This window comes from Artibeus jamaicensis, unplaced genomic scaffold, assembly GCF_021234435.1.
Source record: "Artibeus jamaicensis isolate MK-2021 breed Jamaican fruit bat unplaced genomic scaffold, CSHL_Jam_final scaffold_369, whole genome shotgun sequence".
NCBI classification, from domain to species: Eukaryota; Metazoa; Chordata; class Mammalia; order Chiroptera; family Phyllostomidae; genus Artibeus; species Artibeus jamaicensis.
This window is the reverse complement of record NW_026522042.1, coordinates 11,669,094-11,695,403: the sequence shown is the minus strand read 5'-3', so window position 1 is coordinate 11,695,403 and position 26,310 is coordinate 11,669,094. Positions and strand designations below refer to the sequence as shown.

General features: G+C 43.0%; 1 protein-coding gene across 1 annotated transcript in view; it reads left to right on the top strand.

Annotated features, from left to right (window-relative positions):
• Positions 1-26,310, top strand: part of SPEF2 (sperm flagellar 2) — a 143,712-nt gene that overhangs the window by 22,698 nt on the left and 94,704 nt on the right. Inside the window, exons 6-9 of the mRNA XM_037129058.2 lie at positions 373-559; positions 3,806-3,994; positions 8,721-8,908; positions 11,716-11,884. Coding sequence (XP_036984953.2) covers positions 373-559; positions 3,806-3,994; positions 8,721-8,908; positions 11,716-11,884 — 733 coding nt within the window. The remainder of the gene's footprint in view (positions 1-372; positions 560-3,805; positions 3,995-8,720; positions 8,909-11,715; positions 11,885-26,310) is intronic.

The following is a 26,310-nucleotide window of genomic DNA, read 5'->3' as shown; positions in this document are numbered from 1 at the left end:
TTTTAGGACTCTTAAACAGGGGGAACAGGAGGCCTAGAGCCAGCAGGAAGAAGAGGGAGAAAAATCCAGAACGTCTGGGTAGAGTGAAGATCATGAGAAGTAAAAGTCCAGGGAGGTGATGAGCCTAGAGAGAAGGCTCTGCAGGAGGAGGACCTCACAGACATAGAGTCCAGAAAAGGGGGGAGGCGATAGCATCCACTGACGAGCTAGGAGCGTCACCCTGAAGTTTTAATGTTTTTCCCTTGAATACTTGTATTAATAAAGTCACAGAGCACTCAAGGGAGCCGCCTCCTGAGTTCTTCCCCTCGGTCTCAAGTAGTGGCCGGTGACTGCATTCTTTTTTGAATCTAAAATGAAAACTATTGTCCTTAGTGCATCCAAGGCTTCTCTGGATACAGCAGGCCAGACAACTGCCGATTTGCTCAACACTTACTCGGATGATGAATACATTAAAAAAATCCAAAAGCGCCTCGAAGAAGATGCTTTTGCCCGAGAACAAAGGGAGAAAAGACGGCGGAGGCTGTTAATGGATCAGTTAATAGCCCATGAGGCACAAGAGGTAAGATACTTGGATGCTGGTTCAGTGATGGTGTCGGAAATTTTACAAAATGCCCTCTTTTATAATCACATTATGTATAAACACATTATGTATACACACACTATGTATATATATGTACCTTATGCACATATTATCTGCCACTCTGACTCAAAAGTCAATGGGACATCCACACATCATGATAGCAAGTATACTCCAAAAAAACCCAACACAAAACATTTTCTAAAGAATATAAATCCTGCTGATGGTTGTACAACACTGTGAGTGTTCTTAATGCCACTGAATTTTACACTTAAAAAATGGTTGAAATGGTAAATTTTATGTTTCATATATTTTACCATAATAAAAAAATACTGATAAAAGAGGAATCTAATCTGTTGTTAATTTTAGAAGTAAAAAGGAATGTTTTCCCCAGTTTTACTGAGGCATAATTGACAAATATAAGTTGTATATATTTAAGGTGTATAATGCGATGCACTTATACATGTATAAAATTATAAATGATTACCATAATCAAACTAATTAGCACGTCCACTATTTCATACAGTTACCATTTTTGTGTGTTTGGTGAAAACACTTAAAATCCAGTTTTAAAAATTAAACTCTTTTAAATTCCATACGTAAGTGAGATTATGCGGTACTTGTCTTTCTGTGTGTGTCTGGCTTATTTTCTTTAGCGTGATGTCCTCCAGGTTCATCCACGTTGTCGCTAATGGTGGGTTTCCTTCTTTTTTGAGGCTGCATGACACCCCACTGTGTAGGTAGGCCACACCTCACCTCTTCTTCCCCCACTGACGGACAGGTAGGTCGTTTCCGTATCAGGGATGTTGTGAGTAACGATGCGGTGAACACAGGGGTGCAGATGTCTCTCTGAGACACTGATTTAATTTCCTTTGGATATACATACCCGGAAGTGGGATTGTGAGCCATGTGGTAGTTTTATTTTAAATACTTTGAGGAAGCGCAACACTGTTTTCCATATTGGCTTTACCAAGTCATATCCTCACCAGCACTTTACAAGAGTTTTCTTGTCTCCACATTCTTGCCAACACTAGTTATTTCTCTTTTTTTCCTTGAAAATAGCCATTCTAACAGGGATGAGATAATCTCTTGTTATGGCTCTGATTTTCATTTCTCTCATGAGTAGCGATGTTGAGACCTTTTCGTATACCTGTTGGCCATTTGTCTTTTTTTGAGAAATGTCTACTCAGGTCCTTTGCCCATTTTTAAATTGGGTTATTTAGTTTTTCTTTTTGCTGTTGAGTTGCTTGAGTTCCTTGAATATTTTGGGTATTAACCAAAACATTTAATTGGCAAATGTTTTCTTCCATTCAATAGTTTGCACCCTACTGATTGTTTCCTTTGCTATGCAAAAACTTTTTGCTCTGCTTTTAGGTCATATCCAAAAAACCATTGCCTAGACCAACATTAAGAAGTTTTTCCCCTGTATTTTTCTTTCAGTTGTTTTATAATTTCAGGTCCCATTAGCAAGGATAATAAATCTGGGTTATATTTTAAAACATACAGTTGTGACTGTGCCTTCTGAATCCCAAACCATGCCCCTCTGTGGTCAGCAGTTTGGGCTGGCCCAGCTGCACTGTCCTCTTGCTGGGGGCTCAGGTGGCCCTGCGTAGACGTCTTTGGGCAGCTGGTGGGTTGGCAGGGGCTGGCTGAATTCACCAGGACCAGCTGGGGAGACTGGCACCTCTCTGTATGGCAGGTGTATTTCCAGGTGGACCCGAAAATGTGCTGGCAGTGGCAGGGGTCGCAGGAAGGGCAGATGCCAACGTTTCTGTTGTGTTTTATTTATTTATTCATTTTTGCCACAATTGTCCCATTGGTCAGTTCAAGTCAACAGTCACCGCAAACCCCCATATTTAAGGAACGGAGAAGTAGATTTTACTTTCTGATGGGAATATCTGCAGGATAACATTGCAGAGCAGTGGGTGGAGGAAACTGAAGAACTTGTGGCCATTTTCACAGTCGGGCTCACCAGAGCCATTGGGTGGCAAAAGGAAACAACTGGTTAACATTAGAGCTTCCAGAATTCTGTAACTGGAGGGGACCTATCTTTCAAAGTGGTTCACGGTTTTATTTTTTTTACCTGATACATTTACTCAACAGAAGAAAATTCATATTTACATTCAGCTGAATTTTCACTTGATCTACATTTTTATATAATTCCCAGGCTCAAGTTTTGACATTTAGCACAGAGTGTGTTATTTATATCTCGATTCTGAAAATACACACAGTACTTCTCCCACAGTCTCCTAGTGGGAGAGACATGAAACAGTGTCATTGGTGATGTCGGATTTTCTTTTTAAATCATGGGAGTTTTGAGTGTTAAGTGGACAACTCCAATTCTTGGGTATGCTTCGAAATTCTCCCCCTTGAGAACTTTAATTACCTCCTCCCTCCACACGATGTCTCTGTTTAGACGACTGAGAGAGGTTGAAGGGGCTCTGGCCTCACCTCCCTCCTGAGCCCCTGGCTCTACCCGAGTGAAAGAGGCCTTCGCCCAGGGACCCACAGCTGGTCAAGGGTAACACTGAGGAGGCTGCACAGGCCAGGGACCCTGAGTCCCAGTTCAGCGTGTCTCCCACTGTTCACTAGCTGTTTGCCCTTGAACTCTCTCACAGGGAGCTGGGGGGAGGCAACTCATTCCCCTTTCACATCGCAGCCATTAAACTTGTCACGTAGAAGCAGTAGGTGACTTCTCCTTCACCTCTCCTCCCGACTTCCCATTCTGGCAGATTTCTGCTTTTCCTCGGGTATTGAAATGACCCCACTGGGAACTAATCAGATCTGCCCCTGGCAGCCAGACTGCATCTGTGTGTGTTTTACACGAGCATTGACACTGAGAGGACTTGTAGCACAAGTCCACATTTCCATAAACATGCTCATAGATAGAGAATTTTGTCCCTTGTTTATAAAACTCTGAAAACAATCGCCTAATTTACTTTTTGATAATTTACTTTATCAAATTTCAAAGGAGGTAATAATTCATTGGAAATCATTGAAAGTTGCAAAACCCTTATGCCTCTTCTAGATATCAAAAGTATACAACCTTTGTTGGAAATTTCTTACATTTTTACTCGATCTCTGCCATGTTCCAATTTGAATCAAATGTTAGGAATTGAGGCCGATGACGTCTGTGCCTGTCACACACTGCTCACATGCAGGCGTCTGAGCCCCCGGGCCACTCGGACGGGCCTGGACAGTAACCGTCTGCCCCACCGGTGTTGACAGGAGGCGTACCGGGAGGAGCAGCTGATCAACCGGCTCATGCGGCAGTCCCAGCAGGAGCGCAGGATCGCCGTGCAGCTGATGCACGTGCGGCACGAGAAGGAAGTCTTATGGCAAAACAGAATCTTCAGAGAGAAGCAGTATGAGGAGAGACGACTGAAAGAGTTCCAGGATGCTCTTGACCGAGAAGCGGTAAACAGTACCTTCCTTAAAAATCTTCCTAAGGTTACTTTTGACTCTTTCTACCGTGTCAAGGTAAACAAAGTGGTAGGTATATGTCGCCAGTCACTGACCGAGAGTTCTTTTTCGCAGGGGCTCTAGAGTCTCTCCCCGTCCTCGGGTCTGTGTAACCCCGCTGGCAGCCCCGCAGCACCCACCGCACCCGTGTTCTTTCCCTTGAGTCTCGGGGCTGCAGCTGTGCCATGCTCACCACCAGTCCTGACGTCTGCGTGAGCGCTAATCTCAAGTGTCTACTTCAGGAGCGGAACTATCTGGATAATTGTTCCATTCCTCCTCTTTAGACGAGAGTAAAGTTGAATGGAGTGCCCCTTGCTTACTTCGGAGATGATGCATTTAGCTAAATCTAAGTGTCTGTTTGAAGGATCCATTTGCTTCCCGAGCCCAGTGACCTAGGTGCAGGGTAGCAAGGCGTTTATAGCAGGACTGGCTTCGCCATGAGGAGAAGCATTGCCCGTTTTTAACTGGGCTCGAACTGGCCGCAGGGGGTGGGACGCCTCGGTCTCAGAGCCCAGGCCTGGGAGGTGCTGAGGCACCTGGAAAAAGTCCAGGCCCCCCTCTCGCGGGGTTACCTTTTTCTGAAGCTGAGGGCCCTGCCTCTCTGGCACCCCACCCTTCGAGATGGCCGACGTCACGGTTTGAATATGTCACCTCCCCATCACCAGTGACTAGTGAATAGGAGCCACGTAAATAAACGCTGAATTTGTCAAGGGAACACTGTCACTTTACTTCCCGTTATCATTCACTAAATAAACAAAATATCTTTTATTCCCTACAGCATTTATCTGTCTACCACTTTAGTGAAGGACATTTTTTTTCTATTATTATTTTTAATTGTTATTATTCTTGTAGTTTAGTTATTATTCATGGTGGGAGAATCCTAGAAGTATCTTTAAATTTAGTAAACATTTTAAAGATTGTTAATGATGTTCACAAACTGTTACTACCATCTCACGTTATTAATATAAATAGAATTGACCTCCGGTCACATGGTCCCTCCTGTCCATCACCGCAGTGGAGAACGCGCTCCTCATCCTCCTCCTGTTCGTTCCTTCCGCCGCTTACCCTGGGCTTCCATTGTAGGCGCGCACAGGCGCGTTCCCCTGCAAGAGCAAAACATTTGCTGTCCGCGTCCTTAAAGCTCAGTCCTGCCGCCACCTCCTCTCGATGATCTGTCCCGCAACCCGGGGTGGGGGCAGGGGGTGGGCGTGCAGCTCCTGCACTAGGCGTCCGACTCGCGCGTTGGCGTCTCTGCCCTCTGGCGTGCGCATCTACGTGACATCTCAGAAGCCCCTCAAATTCAACGCGTTAGAGCCAGATTTGTGACCCCTGTCACTAAACTGGACCCTTTCAAGTTTCTGTATCTCAACAAACGGCATTGCCATTCTTTCTCGTGCCCAAGTCCAAAACCTCAGGGCCCACTTTGGGCCAGTTTAATCCTGACTCCTGCATCCCAAACCTCACTAAGTCCCATGGATTTCATGTACTAATTATTTATCTCTTCAGTCGGTCCATTTCTCTCCATGTCTACCCTCCCCACCCCCCAATCTACTCCTGCTGCAATGGTCTCCTTCATCTATTTTTAGTGGCTATGATATGAATCGGCTGCCACAGTTGGGGTAAGAACATAACATTATTTATGCCTGTTAATCAACCTCAGCTGAACTCCAGCAACTCATCCGTGCCCACAGAGATGTGCAGTGGCCAGGTCACAGGGCCACGTCATCAGGGGACGTGCCAGTCATCAGGCACAAGCCCGGTACCCGGGTAGCGCATACCTGTAGGCCGTTCCAGTCTCTGAGGGTCCCTCACGGTTCCCGTGAGGCTTTGCTGCTCCCCAGCAGCCGCTGGCGAGTGGGCTACACATCTCTTCCCCTTTCTTCTTGTTTTCAAACCTTTCCCTCTAGTCTCTCCCTTTGAATAACCTGGACTCATTTGCCTTTGGATTTAGCCTTTCAAAGTGAGGAGGAGCTTCCAACAGCTTCACCTTCCGTCCCGCAGGAATTCTCTGACGCAGGAGTTGGAAAGACTTCTGATTATGTGTTAGAGATAAAAAAAAAAAAAAGGAAAGATTGGAGAGAAATTCCTCATGTGGCCTGTCCCGCTCTCACCCCTCCAAACCCTCCTTCACTCCGTGGCCAGAGGGACCCGCGGACCCTCAGGTTGGACCACTGCCCTCACACCAGAGAAGGCCGGTCCATGGCTTCCTTCCCACTAGACCCCTGCTCCTGACTTGTCTGCTCCATCCCCTGGACTCGGACACTGGTCTGCTCTCAGGTCCTTGAATATGCTGCTCCTTCTGCCTTTCCCCAGTCAATAATCATGCCCCTGAACTCCCTGTTATGCAAGGCCCTGTTATAAGCCCTCCCACCCCACAGTCTCCCCCTAGTGGCACTTTTCACAGTGTGTAACTGGACAGTTGTGTGACTTTGACTGTACCTCCCACTGGATGAAAGCCCTGTGAGGACAGGGACCACTGGCGTCTGCTCGATACTGTTTCCCCAGGGCAAGGCCGATACCTGGCACATTGAGGGAGAGAGAGAACTGGCACTTTTCACTATTATTTAGGAGTTTTGTCTGTTTGTGTTTTAGATTACAACAGGTAATCTTTTTGAGACAGTTGGGCATTACTTAAGACGTTTCTGAATGCAAATTCCTATGCCTATTATTGTTTTAACAATAATCGAACACATTAACATTTTTGAGCATTTGAGTCAGGCATTGAGCTGTGTTCATTACATGCGTATGTAACACTCACAATGGCCATTTCAACTGGGCACTATTTTATCTCCATTTTCCTCACAAGGAAAACGAAGCTTAGAAATCTCCAAGTCGAGCTGCCTCTAAGCAGTGCAGTGGGAGCCAGCGGGCCTGGCAGGCTCCCCCGCCCCACTCGTGACCCTGAGGTCGCTGCCCCCCCCCCCGCCCCCCCAGGCCTTCCTTTTCCCTCTCCTTCTTCTTTATTTTAGGCTGTAACCCACTTGGCTGCGATGAGACAGGAAATTATGGTGGGTTTAGCCCAGGGTTGGGGGGGTGGTGTGGTGGATAGACTGGACGGCTAGAGAGAAGGAAAAAGACGTGAGTGAGGAGGGAGGGAGAGAGAAAGGGGGCGGCACCTCCGGGAAAGCTGCTCCGTTCCCGCTGGGACAGTGCACTGCTCCCATCAGAGTTTGGCTTTAATCATATCCTAAATGTTTCTGTGCCCTTTACCGGCACCCTGTGGTAAACCCAGCTCATGACCCATTGTTACTGCCACTTTCTCCATAAATTCTCTTCTAACTACGCCTACTCTATCAGGCTTGACTTTCCTGAACTCCTCGCACTTCCCGAAGCTCGCCATAAAGCTTCATACGCGCATCACAAGGTGTGCTGCGCCAGACGCTTCCTTGGGAAACCAGCCTACAAAACAGTGACGACAAACTCCGGGCTAATGCCTCAACCTGCCAGGCATACAGGATTGACCCTAGAGGCCCCCAGCCCAACCCCTCTCCCACCAACAATGAAAGAAACAAACAAACAAAACTGCGAAAACAAAACTAATGAGCCTTCCATTTGGTGCAATGGACAATATCAGATTATTGTCACGAATGTAGTCATTTGTGAACAGGGTGATGATAAGGAATATTTGCCATGACGAGATGGTTCTCTGGGTTTTTCTGTTTATGACAAGTCCTATTAACGTCCCCGCTTTGCACTGAGAAGGTGGAGGCACAGGGAGGCTCTGGTTCGTGCGGCTCTCACAGCTCGTGAGTGACTTCTGTGTACAGCGGGGGTGGGGGTGGGGGTTGGGTCCTGTCTCAGCTCCATCAGGCCCAGGTTCACCTCCACTGCACCCTCACTATGTTGAGTTCCAGGACGCGAGTCTTGTTTCTGGAGTGTGTCAGTCAGCACAGGGTAGAATTTCTCAAAGAGCAGGTACAGATGTGCGCAAAGCAACATTCGGTTGTGCTGAGCTTGACCTTGGTACTTCTGTAAAGACAGGGTCTTCTAAACAAAATAATGGTGCAAACCAAGCAGAGGGCAACGTAAACGGCTTAAGTGTTTTGTTACTTTCTGCGGAAATGGATGTCTCTATGCGTGAATTTTTTTTAATTTATTAAGGCTGTAACAGCAGAAAGTTTTTTTGTTGACTGAGAACATTTAATATTTGTTGGCAAGTGGTCGATATTTCCAGGTCAGTATAATTAGGGGATTTCTAAAATAGTTTCTAAGGATAAGCCAGTTTTCTAGAACTCTCCCGGTGAAGAGCACGGGGCAGAGCCCGGGAGTCAGACTGAGGATCGCTAGACTCGTGCAAAGAGGCCAGATGTGCTTGGGGTGGGGTGCAGACCAGTCTGCTTCTCTGTGACCCCCAACGCTGTTTAACACCCGAGAAATCAGGTGTCTTTTAAAACACTTAAGATTCAGTTTATCGTTATTGGGCTTTCCCCGTTAGACTGGTTTTCTCTATACTGTGTTTTCCTGATAAGATAAGCTTTCAGGGAATATTTCCAATATCTTCTTTGCTATTATGCTCACTACTTAACGTGTTAGGGAAAATAGGCTCTGTCATGGATTTATTTATTTTTCCTGGTGTGAAAGGTGGTTGTATGCTATTTAGAGATTTTTTTTGTTATTAAAGTGAAGACATTATTTCCCTTTGAATGATCACGGTGACTTAAAAGTGTCTTTGCCATCCTAGGCTTTGGCAAAACAAGCCAAGATAGATTTTGAAGACCAAGCCGTCAGAGAGCGGGAAGTCCACGAGCAGATCGCTGTGGAGAGAGCGCAGGCTCGGTACCAAAAGCATTACCTCATATGCGCCTCGATTTTGGATCAGATACTGGATTTGTCCACCAAAGTGGCAGACTATCGAATGTTGACAAATAAGTAAGTACTGCTTTTTACATCTAACACAGCGGAGACTCCACAGAGAATGAGACAGTTTAAGACCATGACGGAGACGCTAGGTTGTGTGAAGACACTAACATGCTTCATTGAAGAGAAGACTGAGAATGGGGTCCCGAGTACCTTGGTACTGACTTGATTCAGTCACTGACTAGCTTCATTGAACAGGAATTTAGATCTTCTACACTTAAATTTTGTGTCTAAATTCTCCATAATTTACTAAGACAACTATGATAACTTATTTGAAACACTTGGAACTTTCCATAAAACTGAAATTGTTTAAAGACTGCTTTACTAATAATTAATGCTATTTAAAAGGAAATATTCAACAAAACAAAAAATATTAAGAACATGCCAAAATAGTACACATCAATAAATTAATGGATGAAAAAACTGGTATATTTACACAGTGGAATACTATGCAGCAGAAAGAAAGAAGGAGCTCCTCCCCTTTGCGACAGCATGGATGGAACTGGAGAGCATTATGCTGAGTGAAATAAGTCAGGCGGTGAAGGACAAATACCATATGATCTCACCTTTCACAGGAATGTAAACAATAAAATAAACAAACAAGCAAAATATAACCAAAGACACTAAAATAGAGAACAGGCTGACAGTGACCAGAGGGGAAAGGGGAGGGAATTTTAGGGGAAAGGGGGAAGGGTTTACAGGACAACCATGGGGGACACATGGACAAAACCAAGGGAGAGTGGAAGCAGGGGAGGGAGATGGGGATGGCTGGGGTGGGAGAGTGGTAACAACAAAAAAAGAACATAGGAAAATTTAAATTAAAGTAGAAAGTTAAGAGCAGGGGATAAACGGAAGCACAGCTAAACAGGCAGCAGTCAATTTGCCAGTTACTGCAACAGAGTTACCAACCATATCTGAGTTTCCTGGTGGCCAAAGCAGAAAGGGAAACACGTAGGTATTATTTCTATGTCAAATAAGTGACTTGAAAATCACCTTCCAGAGCAAAACATATTAGTAAGTGCAGAACTTCTTTTGTGTTACTTTGACTTTAATATTTCAGAGAGGCATACACTAGACTAACTTTTACTACTCTGTAAATCCAGCTTCATGAAAATCAATATGGAGAATATACTGTCTATCTAAAACCACTTTATTTTACTTTAAAGTTTTTTAGAAGTTTTAGAAGTGTTGATATCAGAGAACGTTCAAGGAGGCTTTACTTTGAAAATGTAAATGTCTTTTAATTGCAACTGCACACGATACCTACCCACAGACAAGGGCGGGCAAAAGCAGGTTACAGAATTTGTCCTGGTTATTTATGAACCATTGTATTAGTTATGTGTATCACGGCTGTAAATCTACTTTTGCCCACCCCTGTATGGTAAGATTGTATTAGTTTTCATTACTAACAGTCAGGATAAACTCATTTCAGTTTCTCCAGGTCCCGCACTAAGCAAGATTTTATCGGTATGTATGTATGTAAAGCGCCAGGTATATTTTGGCATCAGGCTGTTCACATGAACTTTTGTTAAGACTGCTCCTTAAAAAAGGTATTAATATTCAGATAATAGGCTATTGATTCAGCAACTGCAGGATTAAATTTGGGCAACATGGAAGTAGTTAACTCTTTACTTCCCCACAGATGTCAATCAATGTCCCTGTAAAAACTCCGATGTTATTTCTGTGCCGGAGCTGATTGATGTCTGGATTTTCCATATCTCCGTAAAGTCATCTTTAGCAACTACTAATATTTCAGAATGAAAAACACAATAGGAGCATATTCTAAGTTGTACTTTTAATTTACATACTACTTTTAATTGTGGTAAAACATAAAAGTCATCATTTTAACACTATTAAGTGTGCCGTTCAGTGGCACCAAGTGACTCACACGGCCATGTCGCCCTCACCAGCACCCATTGCCAGAGCTTCGAGCCCTCCCACACTGACTCCCCACTCCCTCCTTCCCCGGCGCTGGTGACCGCTGTTCTTTCTGTTGCTATGAAACAGGCTACTTGAGGTACCTGATGTAAGTGGAAACATGGAACATTTATACTTTTGAGTCTGGCTTATTTCAGTTAACATAATGTCTTCCGGGCTCGGCCATGGTGTCCCATGTCTCAAAATGAAATCATACTCATTAAGTTGCAATTTCAAGCTCTAGTCCAACTATTTTTAGAGAACTGTATCTGACTCATGCCGATCGCTTTCCTTCCTTTGCACACTTCATTTGCCCCAGAACCGTTTTCCCATTACTCTGTCTGACCACCTCCTCCACACCATTCATCAGAGTTAAATGGAAATAATTACTGCAAATAATTTTAAGGATTACCCAATGTTCAGTGATAATGAGACAACCCATACGTTAGATTTAGATCTTTCTGTTACAAATTACATGAAAATATGTAAACCAACCAGTGTCTTAAAGGGGCCTTGGAAAGTATTCCACAATAGTTTTGCATAGGAAAACACTATTGCTAGAGCATTTAAATAACTTTCTAATGATACAGAGCCATTTAATAAGACAACAAGGAATCTAAAATTGAAGTGTTGGTCATAGTGCTAATTGTTTTTTAATATATTGCTCCATTAGTTCACAGCCACTTAGAAAGCTTGAAGAACCAGTGGCTTTAAGAAATATTCATTGATTCAGACCTGCTAAGTCCCAGACATTTTGTTAGCCATTAAGAATATAATAGCAAGTTGAAATTTCTGGTCTGGAACAGCAGACCCTGAGAATGAATAAGACAATAGACTAAGGTTTAAGGTGTATATTTGACTAACCATTGATTCATCTCTTCCTTTTTTTTTTATTGCTGTAGCCTGATTCCATATAAGCTGATGCATGATTGGAAGGAGCTGTTTTTTCATGGAAAGCCCATTTATGAGCAATCCTGTATTAAGGATCTACCAGCTAAGCCCACTGCAGAACAACTTGTAGAACTGGAGAAAAGGGACTTGCTAGATAATAGTGATTATGGAGAATATAAGGTACAAGCTAAGGGGAAGTAATTAAGGGGAACGCAACATAATAAATGGTGTTTCTTTAACATTATTTTGTGATACTATTTCATTTTATTCCTATTAATAAAAATGGGCATTTTATGTTTGCACATTTCCCTTGGTTTAATTTGTATTATAGTACTAATTTTAAATGCCTAACTATTTATAATTATTATTTCATTCCCAGTAATATTAAGAAAGTTCTGGTAAAAGGCATATAATACATTGTCTAGGCAGATAGATTCAGAATTTTATAAACAGATTTTCTCTATCAGTATTTTTCTTTGTATGAGCTATCTACCTTTGCTTCAAAATTCTTGTTAAAAGGTATTTCTTTAAAATTTTATCTAAATACTATATTCTTGGAGGCAAATGAAAGAGGAGGTCTGAGCTTTGTGAGTAGCATAGACTCAAACACAATTTTATTCAAAAACTTTAAAAAATTGTATTGGGCGCCAGTCAGGCTATGAGCTGCTGAGAGGCCTTGGGGTGGGCAGACCGAGGGCCGTGGCCGGCACTGCCACGTGGAGGCCGTGAGACCACAGGGCACCGGCCCCGTACGTGCTGAAACTCCCTTCCCCGGTGTAGGAATTGGCAATAATGATACGCCTACTTTATTCTGTGGTGCTGAAACTTAAGGCAGTGCGGACTGAACCCTTAGCCATTTTCACTGTATATTATTACATGCACACAACACGCATCCGTTTCTCTCTGCGCCACCCTGCTCTGCCCAGCCGCTTCATCTCCCCTTTGGGAGGGAAGACGCGAAATGAGTAGGTGTTGGGTGGAAGATCTGGGTAGAATCTACCCACTGAAGAATGGGCAGGTTGGGTAGACTGACTCTTCAGTGACAGGAAGAATGAGGCTTTTAATCGTTAGAAATATCGAGTGGGTTCCTGCAGGGCAGTAGTGCACCATGAGAACAGAGATCTGACCCAGGCATTGGTTGCACACTCAGTGAGCACTCACTCAATCAGTAGTTGAAGAAAGGATGGGTGAAGAAAGAAAATGAGTGACAATGAACATGGCAAAGTGTAAAATAGCACAATACATACATTTTGAAAGAAGATAAACTGATGGGAAAAAAGATAAGGAGATTAAGAAAATGAGATTATGAGAAACTGAATGTACACCATATTTTAATTGGGTGAATGTATGTCTGTATTACTAAAAGAAGTACTATCGAGCTATGATTTATTAAGGATTGAATAGAATCTTATGGGGTATATGTGCATATTTACTTAGTTTGACTATAGAATATACTAGAGGTAGTGTGTCAACCTGAAGTATAACCTTACAACATAAAATGCTTTCACACTATCAAGCTATGGAAAGGTATTTTCTTCCATTGTAAATTGTCATTGCATTTGACAGAGTTTGCTGATTCATGGAATACTGACTTCTAACTTATTTCTTAAACAAGCTCGATTTACTTTATTCTTGTTCTCATAAATGAGGAGACCTGGTAAGTCTGCAGTTTAGCAAAGATTTGTCTTTTTAGCTCTTTTCTTGTTTGGGAAATTGTTACCACAGGAACATGCTTGTCTTACCCACATCCTGAAGCAGCTGGTATGTTTCTTCTGCAGGAAATTGTAAACTTTTGTTAGGAGTATGTGAGGGCAGTGCAGTTTATCTTGTTTATAGCCTTTCCTGTTTTTTCTGGAAATGAACATTACTTTAGGATTTCTGATTTGTGTTTATAGGCTCTACTCCTTCTGACGACATGATGGAAAATGTACCGTATCCAGGCATTAGGATATAAATACTGTAAACTAATCTCTTAATTATTCCCTATCATTAGTTAGAGCTTCTTGGTCTCTTTAGAAGCTTGTTACATGTTCCTGCATACAAGTGAAAATCAAATGTTTCAACTTATAAAATATATTATTTGGCTTCAATAGCCTTGCTCAAGACATGGAGGGACAGCATGTCCCGGCTTAGCTGAAGGAAACGGTTGTCTGTATTTATCGTTGCTAGGTTTGCTCAGGCTTTTTAGTGCTCAAATTAAGGCCTAGTTTAGAAATTTCTGTTCAACAGGTTTACATTCTTAGCATATTTTAGCGATGCCCATAAATACCACCCTTAAAGATCAAATACCTCTTGGTTCCGAGCCCATGCTTTTAAAGCTCTGATAGAGTACACTATCATGCTGAAATATTTTAACTGCTACACCTAGAAATGTTGTTCATGTACACATCATAGGCAGCTGCCAAATATTTGTCTCTTATTTCTTAACATTATTTCCTAACTCATCACACTCTATTTATAGAATGGCCGCAGGAGAGAGCTCCAGTCTGGAAATAGCCAGAAATGCCATTCCTTCGTCACTGCTGGGAAGGAGGGCGGAACAGCATCACGGAACAGGCAGGTTCCCCTGGGATTCTCAGGCAACTGCAGCAGGACCGCCATGAGCTATTTAATCAAGTAGGGAAGAGCCCTGAAAACCCAGGGGATCCTGGGCAGCAGGCTCAGCCAGGAACCCAGCCTCTTGGCTCACTGGCACACAACCCTCACAGAGCAGCCAGGGGTCCTCCTGCTGGCAGACCCCCAGACCCCCCAGAGGCACGTCCTTCTCAGGAAGTCTCAGCCACAATGCGCTGCGTATGCCCACAAACAAGTTTTTGTTGGAATTTTCAAAATTGAAAGAGGGGTGTTTTGTGTAGGGCACATCCGCCATGTTGTTTTCAGTCGGCCAAGGTTTTTCATTGTTATTTTTGTTTATAATGAAAAACTGCTGTTTAAGTTTATGATCACGTGAGCTTGCTGTGTTTGTTGTTAGCCCTAGAGTGTGTGTTATAATGTGCAGTTCTATCAATAGCACTGTCTGTTTATGATATTCCACTAACCAGACTTTAAGATGCATTTGTGTATTTTGTGGTTCAACCTTCGTGCTCCTGTCATTATAACGGTGTATACACGACCCCCCCAAATTTGTTTATGCAGTCACGTGCTGTCAGGTTTCTTCCACTAGAGAATAGGGATGTGGGACTGAGCAGAGCGCGGGGCTGGTTTCCTGTAGACGTGTCATCTGATTTGTTTGACTCGAGGGCCGCAGACACCATCTTGCTCTTGTTCTCAACTCCAGCCTTTGGTGTTGATCCAGTGGCTTTAGACTCAACTTTCTTTTACAAGTTTTTTGTTGTCATTCAATTACAGTTATCCCCATTTCCCCTCATTATTCTCCCCTGCCCTGCCCACCCCTCAGCTTCCACATTCAGTCCCTGCCATTGTCTTTGTCCATGGGTCCTTTATAGATGTTCCTTGACTTGGCCCTTTCCCTTCTTTACCTTGTTATCTGCCTCGCCCCTCCCCTCTGGTCACTGTCAGCTTCTGAGAGTGGACACTCCAGCTTAGCTCTTGCCTTGGTCCCTGGCATCCCAGTGAATGACCCAGTCTTCATAGGTTATTACTGAATCAGGTTTTTTTATGGGCAGAATATCACTGTGAAGCCTGTGCCACTCACGGGACATCACTAGAAAACCAACGTGTGCAGAGTGAGAGATTCCAATAGCAGGTGTTAAGAGAATGTGAATAGACCATTTTTTTAAATTTTATTTAAAAGATATTTACTGCATTAGTCAACTCAGGCTGCCATAAAAAAAATACTGTAGACTGGGTGGCTATAAATAAAAATTTATTCCTCACGCTCCTGGGAAGTCCAAGGTTGGGGTGCCAGCGGATTCATTTTCCTGGTGAGGACCCTCTTGTAGATTTGCGTATGGCGACCTTTTCACTCTGTCCTCACATGGAGCAGTGAGACGGAACTCTGATCTCTCTCCTCCTTAAAAGGACTGTACTTCAATCACGGGGACATCCATGCTGAAAACCTTATGACCTAATTACCTTGCAAAGGCTCTGCTTCCAAATGCCATCACAGTGGGCTTCAGGGCCCCAACGTGCAAATTGTGGAGGGACACAATTCAGTCCCTAACGTACTTGTTTCCTCGGGACACTTGCAAAATGCCTCGGCACGCTAGCTTACCAGACAGGTGTGAGAGCCCTTACATTCAAATGAAATGCCTGTTTGTCTGTCTTGTTCCCTGTTGAGAAACAAGCCTGAACTCAAAATGTCTTATTTTTGGACTATGAAGGTATGTTTATATCTTCCATTTTGAGATATGCAGGTGCACAGCCTACTTTTAAGTAGGTAGAGTAAGCAGTTGTTTACGTGATGGGGCTTGAGATGAGCTGTCAGATCTTGTACTTTAAAAAGCCTGTTTGCCATTGACCCCTGAGGGCACACAGCCTCAATCCTGTGCACTGAGACCCCAGAGGCACCAAGATAGGTAACGAGAATCATGATCAGCCTCTAAAACAGGAGCTGGGAAAGAAGTTCGGTACTGACAGGAACTTTCCCACTGTGGTTCTAGTTTAGTCTTTATGTTATGCGCTTAATGGCTGGGATTTCTCCTACTTGCTTAGAGCTTTGCCTCCAGCTCCCTGGATTCCTCCTGTAATGGGGACCTGGGCTGGCTGGCTCTCGCAGGGCAGGCCTCACCGTGTGGGAGGCTGCGTCTTCGGGGGGTTGCCATTATGCCCTAGAATACTGATTCATGGTGATCAAACATAGTGATACCAGCATGTTTGGTATCATATGTTAGAGCAGCATATTAACACATTCCTTTTCAAGGGAGCTATGGTTGCTCTAGGCCTGTGGTTGCCAAGAAACAAGGCTATCTCCCACCTGCCATTGGCCGAGGATTCCAGAGGGCTGGAGCTCGGTGAGGGCTTGTGTCTATGGAGCAGAGGGACTAGAAGGGCAACTTGGGTCATGAGACTCAAGAAATCTCAAAAAACTTCAATGGACCCAAGACAGCCTTTGGATCTTGCTGTGGGGCAGATGTGTTGGACTGAGAACCAGAAACCCTGCCACCTGGAAGGCCCTCCCACCCCGCTGCTCTCGTCCAGTTCCCAGGCCTCTCAGCGATACACTTCGGTACCCTGGACCTAGAGTCGTCTTCCATGCGTTGGTCAGTGCCACCTCTAAGCTTTTTGGGCATAGTTTGTACCTCTTTAGGGTATTGACTTTAGCAGTGAAGCCAAGAAAATAGAGTAGCAGTCACTGCTACAAAAGAGGATATTCTGTGTGGAAATATTTTGTGTGAATTTTGCAATGACAAGACAGGGAGACCAACTCATAGTATCTCCATACTTAGTGACATCTGAGAAATCCGACCAAGCCTGTCTCTCTGATCGCCCCTGGCTATACGGTGGCAGCAGATAGGTGACTTCAGATGTAGAAGTTTCTGGAAAGGTTTTTTTTTGAGCAGCAATACCATAGAAATCAGTATGGAAGTGATCTTGAGGGAGATTACCACCACGTCCCTGATGAATGGAGCGTAGTGTGAAAAACTGAGGAATGAAGTTTCCTGTGTTTATGAAAAAGGCTGCCACCTCCAGAACTGCTTGGTGGCACTTCCACAGGGAGAGATCTGATATAATGTCCAGTGGGGTACTGTCCCCAGGCATTTGGGGGTCAGGAGAAATGCAGTAGCCTTCATTTGTTTTAGACGCAGGCAACTGCACTGTAAGAAGCATTGGACTGGCTGTGCAGCTGCTGTGATTCTCAAAATGCCACGTTCCGTGCCCTGGTAGGGCCACGGTGGCTTCTGGAGTTGAGAATGGGACCAGGAGTAGGAACCTGCCATTTGGGGATGAATAATCCCTTCTCTGCTGACCCGCTCAGTGAGCTACTTCGAGTACGTCTGGAATCGCAGCACTGAGCAGAAGCCCCTGCCCACGGTTTGCGTCTGATTTGTCACTGAATTTCAGCAGCACAGAAGCATTCAGGACAGAGAATCTCTCAAAGTGGCTTAGTTTCAGTTGCTCCTGGTAATCAAACCTGCAAGATAAAGTTTCAGCCCACTTATTCTGTCTGCTTGGTATGTAAGCAATCAGTGGTTCAAAATTTTGGGAAAAGGAGCCTGCCACTTCTCGCAAGTGCTGAGCTTTCCGAACTTCAGGACTTGTTACAGGCTAGGGCTTTGGGTTGCACGGCGAGGTTCCAGGGTCTCTCAGATGCAGGCCTCGGCACTTGGGCAGTGATCTTCATCACAGGCTGGGTAATTGACCAATGCCCATTTGAATTTCCCTCCAAAATATGCACAAGGTAGGTGAAGTCTATTACCTGGGTCTTCCTTCAGGATGGGCTAGAATTAAGCATGTCTATTTCCATAACGTTAGATCAGGGCAGGCTGTGGAAGGCCACTCCTGGGGCAGCAGGGCTCAGATTCTGAGTGAAAGCCATTATCAGGGTTACGACCAGGTCTTCAGATTTCCTAACGAGTCGGAAGTAACCAGGGGATTGATCAACTGATACACAGGCATTGGCTACTCACAGTTCTGCTTCTAGCCAGAATAGACCCCAGCTCAGCATGGTAGGTAAAGTAGATCCTTTACCTTTCCCTCATTACCATGGTTAACATTTGTACTTCCCAGCAGTGATAGGTGGCCCAGACTGAGCACGCTGGCACAGAGGCACGTGGAACCAGGCCTTCCCGCTGGAGGTGCACCTGCCCTGCCAAGGACAGTGAGAGGTGTGCATCCCTGTGCCCTTGGGGGCCTCTGGAATCTAAAGGCCAGGCTGGCCGGAAGGTGTGGCCAGATAACTAAACCATACTGTGACATGACCATGACAGGTGACTTAGAAAGGCCGCTGAGCTCACTCAGCTGGGCCAATTCATCTGTTCAGGTTGTTCTGAGACCTCTAAACTGGGCCCCATCGCAGAGCCCATCCCACCACAGCTCCTGAAGAAGGCGTCGTTCAGCTGCCCATCAGTTAACCGACTTCTCCTCTCTTCCCCCTTGTTAAGGGCAGTACAGGGCAGTATCTGTTCTTCCCATTAGAACCTGGCCAACAAACAGGTCCCATACTGTGGTTAAGAAACCACGTAGGGCTGGCAGTTACAAGATCCAAATGCCCATCAGCCAAGGTATCCAGCCACCCTTTTTGCTTCCCCTGAGAATCATGGGTCACTCTCAGGAATTTTAAAGTCTGAATTACAAGTTTAGGCAGTTCCTCCAGATTCCTTTAGGGTTTCTGGGCGGTTGGAGGAGAAAAAGCCTTGGGAGGAAAGGAAAAGAACTGTCAGAGCTTGGACTGCCAGAGGCTGTCAAAGCTACAAAGTTATACCTTAGTGCTTCATTGTGGGGCATGGCTTTCTTCTGAGTGCCAAATTCCCTAGCAAAATAATTGGAATATAGCCCCTGGACTTTCCATGTTGCCACAGTAACAAGTATGCTTCTATAACGTCTGATTACCCCTGACAGGAGACTGGACACATCCAGATGAAAGGTCAGCCAGGATTGAATTCCAGAGGTTGAATTCTTGGAACTGGAACCAAGATGGTCAAGATAGTTTACCTGAAGTAGCCAGAAGCAGGGAGAGGCAGGGGAGGGCCCAAGCCAAGTCCTTTGAATAGGCTAAGGATCAAAGCTGAGATGGGTGAGAACCAGACTAGAAAACAAAAATGAAGCTGGCGGGTTGGAAGCTAGGCAGAACTGGAACCGAACAGGGCTCAGATTAAAGGCTTGGAAGCAAAGTGAGGAGGCCCTAGGCAACTGAATAAACTAAGCAGGAATGTCTGCCCCTTATTTTTATTATCTGCCTGTCATGTGGCTCATGGTTGTGTCAACCTAGTTCAGGAGGCCCAAGGCAAACATCCAATTAGGAATACAAAATTCATCGAGTCACAGACAGCTTCCCACAGAGCATCTCTCCTATACCCATTCAGACGGGCTGCTCCTACCCGTTCCAGGGCACTGAGATCTCTGGCAGGGTTTCTCACAAAGTCCAAATGCATAGATTGTTTATAATGCATTACCTTTTAACTAAGATGATTTGTGCTGCCATAAAAAAGAAGCCTGAGTGTAATGGAGAAGCTCACTCACAATTGTACTACAGGCCATCACTTCTAGATATGTTTCCAGGAGCAGCTAATTTCATCCATGGTGTGTGGCTTCTTGCTAACTGTCTATAATAATGACACTCCTCCTCTTGTCCCTAAATTTGGGGTTGGGTTTTGTCCATCTATCTTATTTGGGAATCTAAGTCATCTTCGTACTAAATCAAAATTGCTAAAACTTTATATCCATGTATTTACTTATTATTCGGCTCACATGTATTGAGTCTATCCTATTGACTGATTCAGTAATGTAATCAATACATATGGAGTGCCAATGCTATGCCCCACTGCTTTAGGTATTGGTGGTATCAAGCTGACTAAGATAGAGATCCTTCCCTCGTGGTGTTCACTGTCGTGTGGGAGCAAGGGAGAGACCTTTCCAGGGCAAGAGGTCGTGGGGCCACCCTGGCAGGGGCGAGTTTCCACTGAGTTGGTAAGTGTGAATAGACATTAGCGGTTTAGGTATTAACTCAATACTGACCTAACCCTGTGAACTGTGAGCTTATTTCTATACTCTATCTTTGTATTTTTTCATGACTACATTTCATTTCAAGCGTGTAGACCAGACCAAGCTCAGGAAGTATGTTTCAGGTGTCTAAGCGTCACCTGTGCCATCAGAATTCTTTTAGTAACTGCTGAAGATATCAGTCTTAGGTACCATGAAAAAACTTTAAGTGAATACATGGTCATCCAATGAATTAGAACAATGAGTTTTAACCAGGGTGCCACATGAATTTTTAAAACACGCAACACCTGACTGTTTAGTCAGGGGTACTGCCCTGTCTTCCCTTAGATTGTCACACAAAAAAATGACAACAACCAGTAAGTACAACAAGAGCCGTCCAGTGCAAATGAATCAAAATTATATACCTATTTTTTATCAGATCAGCAAAAGCTATATTTTTGGTGTGCTACAGAATTTTAGTAATTACTTTGTGTGTGTCACAACATGAAAAAGGTCGAAAATTGCTGGATTAGAATATTATTATAAATGGGCTAATAGGTTGTGCCTTGTTAAGATGTTATTTTTTGCCCAAGGTGTTTGGGCTTGAGTAACAAACTGCCTCATGTCCCATTTACTGAAACTTTTACTTTGTATACAAATTAACTATTAGTTGGTCTATTGTTAATAGGCTTGAAGTTTTATTTTACTTTGAATAATCATACTTAACATTATTTGATGAGTTTGTAGTGATTTATATTATGAAAAAATTTAACAGCACTAATTGTGCAAAGAGTTATTTTTCTAAGATACTGGAAAGCATGCAACCCACAACTAAGATGTAAAGGCAGCATACAAATAGGACCTGAAAATGTAAGTAAACTGGACCTTTAAATTATTACCAATTACGAGGAATTGCAGCTAGAAAGATGTCACTACTTTAAAAATATACTTTGATAAACCCATTCTCGGTGACTGTCTGGTCAGAGTCACTGTTAGGTCAAGGCTGTCCTCTCCCTGTGTGCAGACGTCTAAGAGGGGCATCCAAGACGGTGCTTAGAGGCATGAAATCAGAACAGAGGGTTCCTAGCATCTTGTCCTATAAAACATCCTTTACTTTCTGTTTTTCAAACAGTGGATTGAGACTAGGTTATGAAATTAATCTGTGTGTCACAACCATTATTTATTTTTTTAAGTGGAAATAACGTAATAAATCTGATGTGATGCTACACTGTAGAAAATAAAGCACCTCAGCAGTAGGAAGGAAAGGTATTTCATAAAGCTTTTTTTATGAAAAAGCTTTTTTTTGTTTTACATATACTTGTACACAAATACTGGTAATAATGCACAATGTATTCCTTACAGAGGGCCCTGGTCAAAAATGTTTGAGAGCCACTGTCTTAGAAAATGCAGTACAAGTGGTAATTATGTTTCAAGAGAGGCAGGGCAGGTCAAGAAGTGCTTATAGGTGTTCAGGACAATGAAAAATTCAGAAATCTGGTGAAGTGGCTGGCCTGGAAGGAAGCCATCTGTAGCTACGGAAAAGTTCCTGGTGATGAACATAAACAGAGTGTCCCCGGGAATTTGAGGACTGGCAATGGCTGCAACCACCCCTGAGGCTGCGACCACAAGCCTTGGTTGCAGTGCAGGTATGAGAGAGTGCCTTCTCTTCCTCATTTCCTGCAGGGTGGTTGTGAGGAAAACCAGCCACAGTAGCTGCAGAGGGGATGCAGCCTGGATGTCTTGTAGGGCCGAGTGACGATGCTCCAGCCACTGCGCTCCAAAAGGAATGTAGCTTCATTCTGTGAACTCGCTACACGTGGTGTCTCTGGCAGTCAGTTTATTGGAGCCCCTACCCTAAGGTTTTGGCCATTATTTCAAGATAAACTGTCCATTGTTGGGTTTTATTTTCTATAGGTAAACAGATGGCATTTCAAGGACACTAGCAGGTGTCAAAAACAGAGTAAGTGTTGTAACTTCTAGGGAGTTCTTTCTCTCTCAAAGAAAGAAGCATTGCTCCAAGTTTCTGAATGCACCTGGAGCCTTCCAGACTTGAACTATTGGGGGCACTTCGGGCCATGTAGATGTTGGTGAACTCTAATCATTTACGAAGACAAACACGATTGTGTGTACTTTCAGGCTAGTTCCATCACTACTAAAGCCACATTGAAACTTCACCACTAAGTATCAATGGCATAACCCAGTCTTTGCTTGTTGAACATTGTGCTAGTGGAACTCGCATTTTGTGGACTGTTGAATGCATTCCAAGGCCCAGATTCTGTTATATATGTTCATCCAAGTGAACAATGTCTCCCCTCTCTTTAAAAGGATAGTTGAGCAAGTGCTATTCCCAGCTTGGATTTTTAGAAAGGGCCAGAAATAAGAATGAGGATCATTGGCTTTGTTCCAAGGGTAATCATGTTCAGAGAAGTAAACCAAATATGTTGGGAAAGCCATGCAGCTCCACAAGCGTCCTCACCCAACCCCTGAGCCAATGCCAGAGTCCAGGAGGGAATCTAATGGTCTGGTCACCTGGAAGATCTCAGGTGTGAAGATCCCGGAAGTGTGCCCAGCCAGACACATTCTGCTCCAGCAGGTGTTGTCTGTAAATGCTCATGATGATTAGCCACAAGGGGACCAAGGGCAATGACTTAGCAGGTGGTAGCAAACAAAAGGATGTGACCGGCTGGAAGTAAGCAGAATCGGAAGTCTAGGTAGCCTTGAGGGACCTACATCATCATACAGAGAACTGTGTGCACAGACTGTATCCAGGCTGGAAAGCAGAGGGTTAGGTCCATGTAATCAAGGAAAACAGGAAGAACTGGGGCTCCCATGGTCCCAGGAATTCGGAATTCAGTTTCTGGAAAGGTCACTGAAGGTCAATTAACAAAAATAGTACTAGTAAAGAAGTTGTGACTTCACCAAGGGCAGAGGCTGTTGACTCTGTTGTGATTTCAGATCTTTGTTGTAGGTAGACAAGAGGTGTTTATAGATCTTGAGTCTTGTGCTTGCACCTTCTCAAAAATGCACACTGATGGTATTATACAGGCACAATAAAAATAAAGAGGTCTTATTTATTCATTATATATGCATGTCAGTTGGCATTAATTCGAGCTAGTACCAAGGAGCTTATCTACACACACACAAAACGCCGTGTTTGACTAAAGCAATAATTTATACCAGGTGATACTTACCTGATATTGCCCACTCCAGGCATCAGAGCCCTGAAGTTAACAGTCAGATGTGTATATAACAGTAACTGAACGAGTAATAATTATGTGTTTTATATGATTTTCTCTAATATAATTTTATTATATAATTTCACTATGTAAAGTAGGGATCTGGTTAAAAAAATTCTGATTCTTCTTTATTGATAAACTAGAAAATCTCTTTAGCCTGTTGTAGTTAAATTAGTGATTTTTATTCTGGTCTGAATTTACCTCTTTTTCCAGGTCTTCTGACTTTCTTTTCACCATGTTCTTGTTCCCACCTGAGATGTTTACCTTGACTTACCCTTTATTCTTGACCACCAACTGTATTTTTAAGGCGGCTCTGAAAACTGTATCTTCCAAACCTGCGATCTGCTCATATTCACAGGTCAGGCCTGGTTCTTTTCCTGACCTAAGCATTCAGTTCTCTTCATGGTCAACATTCTCTCTCATTGTCTTTGGCCACATTCTACAATAATGCGGTGATAGAAGAGGGTTTATTCTGCCCCCTTTGTGAGGAAATATGCCTATCTGATTAGGGTGCAAGCTGAATGTGCTTCTCCCATTGGGCAGGATAATGGATGCTGTCACGCCTGTATGACCCTGTCACCTCTGTGTGGCATTATTGTGTGCCTTCAGCAGCTGCCTAAAAACATCTTAATTAAGCATTTAAAGTCAGCAGTCACATTGGCTACACAGACTGCATTTCATTTGGCCTTTACAACAACCCCAAGAGATAGATCTTATTATCCTGCAAAATGAGGGAATTGACCAGAGTGCGATGCACATAGGTATCAGAACACAGTCATCTGATTAAGTCTCAGATTCTCTCCTTTAAGATGGGTGAGGTCACTGCATGGCACAAAATCTTTAGACGTTGGGAACTTTCCACGTAAACTTGGCCTTGGCCTTACAGCCTATTTTATTTTAAAATAACATAATCTCTCTTGTTTCTGCTGTTTTATTTGTTTAGTTTCTGATTTGGTCACATTACATACAATTATCACTTATCTAATTAGAAGAATAAATGATTCCAATGAATGAAAGCAGAAGCAAGTAATCATAATGAGATAAAAAATTATGCAAATCTTTCCAGTATTTAGTTAATTCTGAATAATCCATATAATTACTATGTACAATATTTTTAGAAAAACCAAAGGCATTAAACTAAAACAAAATTTTATTAAAATGGATAGTTTGAATAGTGAGAAATGTACTTATATTCATATAGTAATAAATTCTGCCAATTTTAAAGTAAAACATGTTTTAAATACTTTTGTTATCTTCTATTGGTTTATTTGCTTTAAAAGCATTTCCTTATCTCTTGTGTGGTCATATTAGAAATTCTGGCCCCCAGCCAGACAAGCCGACTCTTTACAAACTGTCAGACTCTCACTTTGACAGTTTATATTCTGAGCAATTTTTGTCAGGTACTGAATGGATAGGAAAAGAACACTGACAAAAGAAAATGTGATAGCGTAGGCATGTATTTATTTATAAATGGCATATCATGTATATTATGATAATAAATATTATATTTATGTATACATATTTATATGTGCTGTGCCATATAGAATATATACTAATATAAATGTAAATATGTTTTGACATATAGTCAATGCAAAGACATATATTGCCCGCCTCAAAAAGATCCGACGTAGGCGGTTCAGACCGGCAGAACTTGATGATGTTTCTTAAAGAAACATAGGTGCTCTGCCCTGGGTTTTGTTTCCTCTTTGGTTTTCATGAGCGTACATTGTTGGGGGTTTCCTTTCACTCCCCACATGGGTGTTGCTCCTACGAACCCAGCGACCTGGAATAAGAAGCCCAAGTTGAGATGATTGGAGACAATCATCTATATAGTAGAGGAAGTGCTAATAGAAGTGGTCGCCTTTGATAAGATTTGGGGAAGATCTACATGATTTGAATAAAATAGGATAAGCTGATATGTCTTGGAATCCATAATTTTCTGTACCACCGAAACAATATGACAGGTTTTTTTTAGTTTGAATAGTTTGATAAATAGGTTGTATGTACTAATTCCAAATAATCTCAAAATATAGCAGAAATGACATATCTCTACTCTTTATTTCTGATCAATTGTGGATGCAATATCTATATAATGAAATGGTCACTTAATCATGTTAATAAATTTGTTTTATATGCATTTGAAGGTAATTTTTGAAGCTCTTCATGTGACCCAAAAAATACCACATTACCTACTTTTTCAGTCAGTGATTTGTGTATAAGATAAAAGCTTCTTGGTCCAACTGATGATATTTTTTTTGTTTTTGTTTTTTTAAATATATTTTATTGATTATGCCATTACAGTTGTCCTATTCCCCCCTTCACGACAATATTTTTTTTAATTTAGCCCATTAGGGTGATATGGTAATAGGTTCTCTAATATGTATTCTTCCCTGTATTCGTGAAAGAACTCTGATTTGGTCACGGTGCATCAACTCCAATGTGGTGCAGAGGCTGTGAGCACATGTTCTGGAATCTGCGTTACCATTGTTGTGAACACAGGCAACACAGCTTCTATAATACCTGGGTGTTCCTTCTACAGTTTCAGAAGGATAATAATACTTGTGTAAGAGCTGTGTGAGAACCGTGTGAGATCATTCATGAGAACGACAGTATATGAGACTTGGTGTGTAGTAAATGCCAATTCATATCTTTATTGTCTCTTAATATAATGCAGTTCTGTTAATATTGTAAGCAGGATTCTTGAAAAATATTTCCTAGTGAAGTTGGCATGTCATTTCCTTTTCGGATGCCATTTTTGTCCATTATTTTTGATGCCCTTTTGATAACAGGGTTCTGTTAGTTTTGCCAGGTGAACCAGAAAGCTATCTG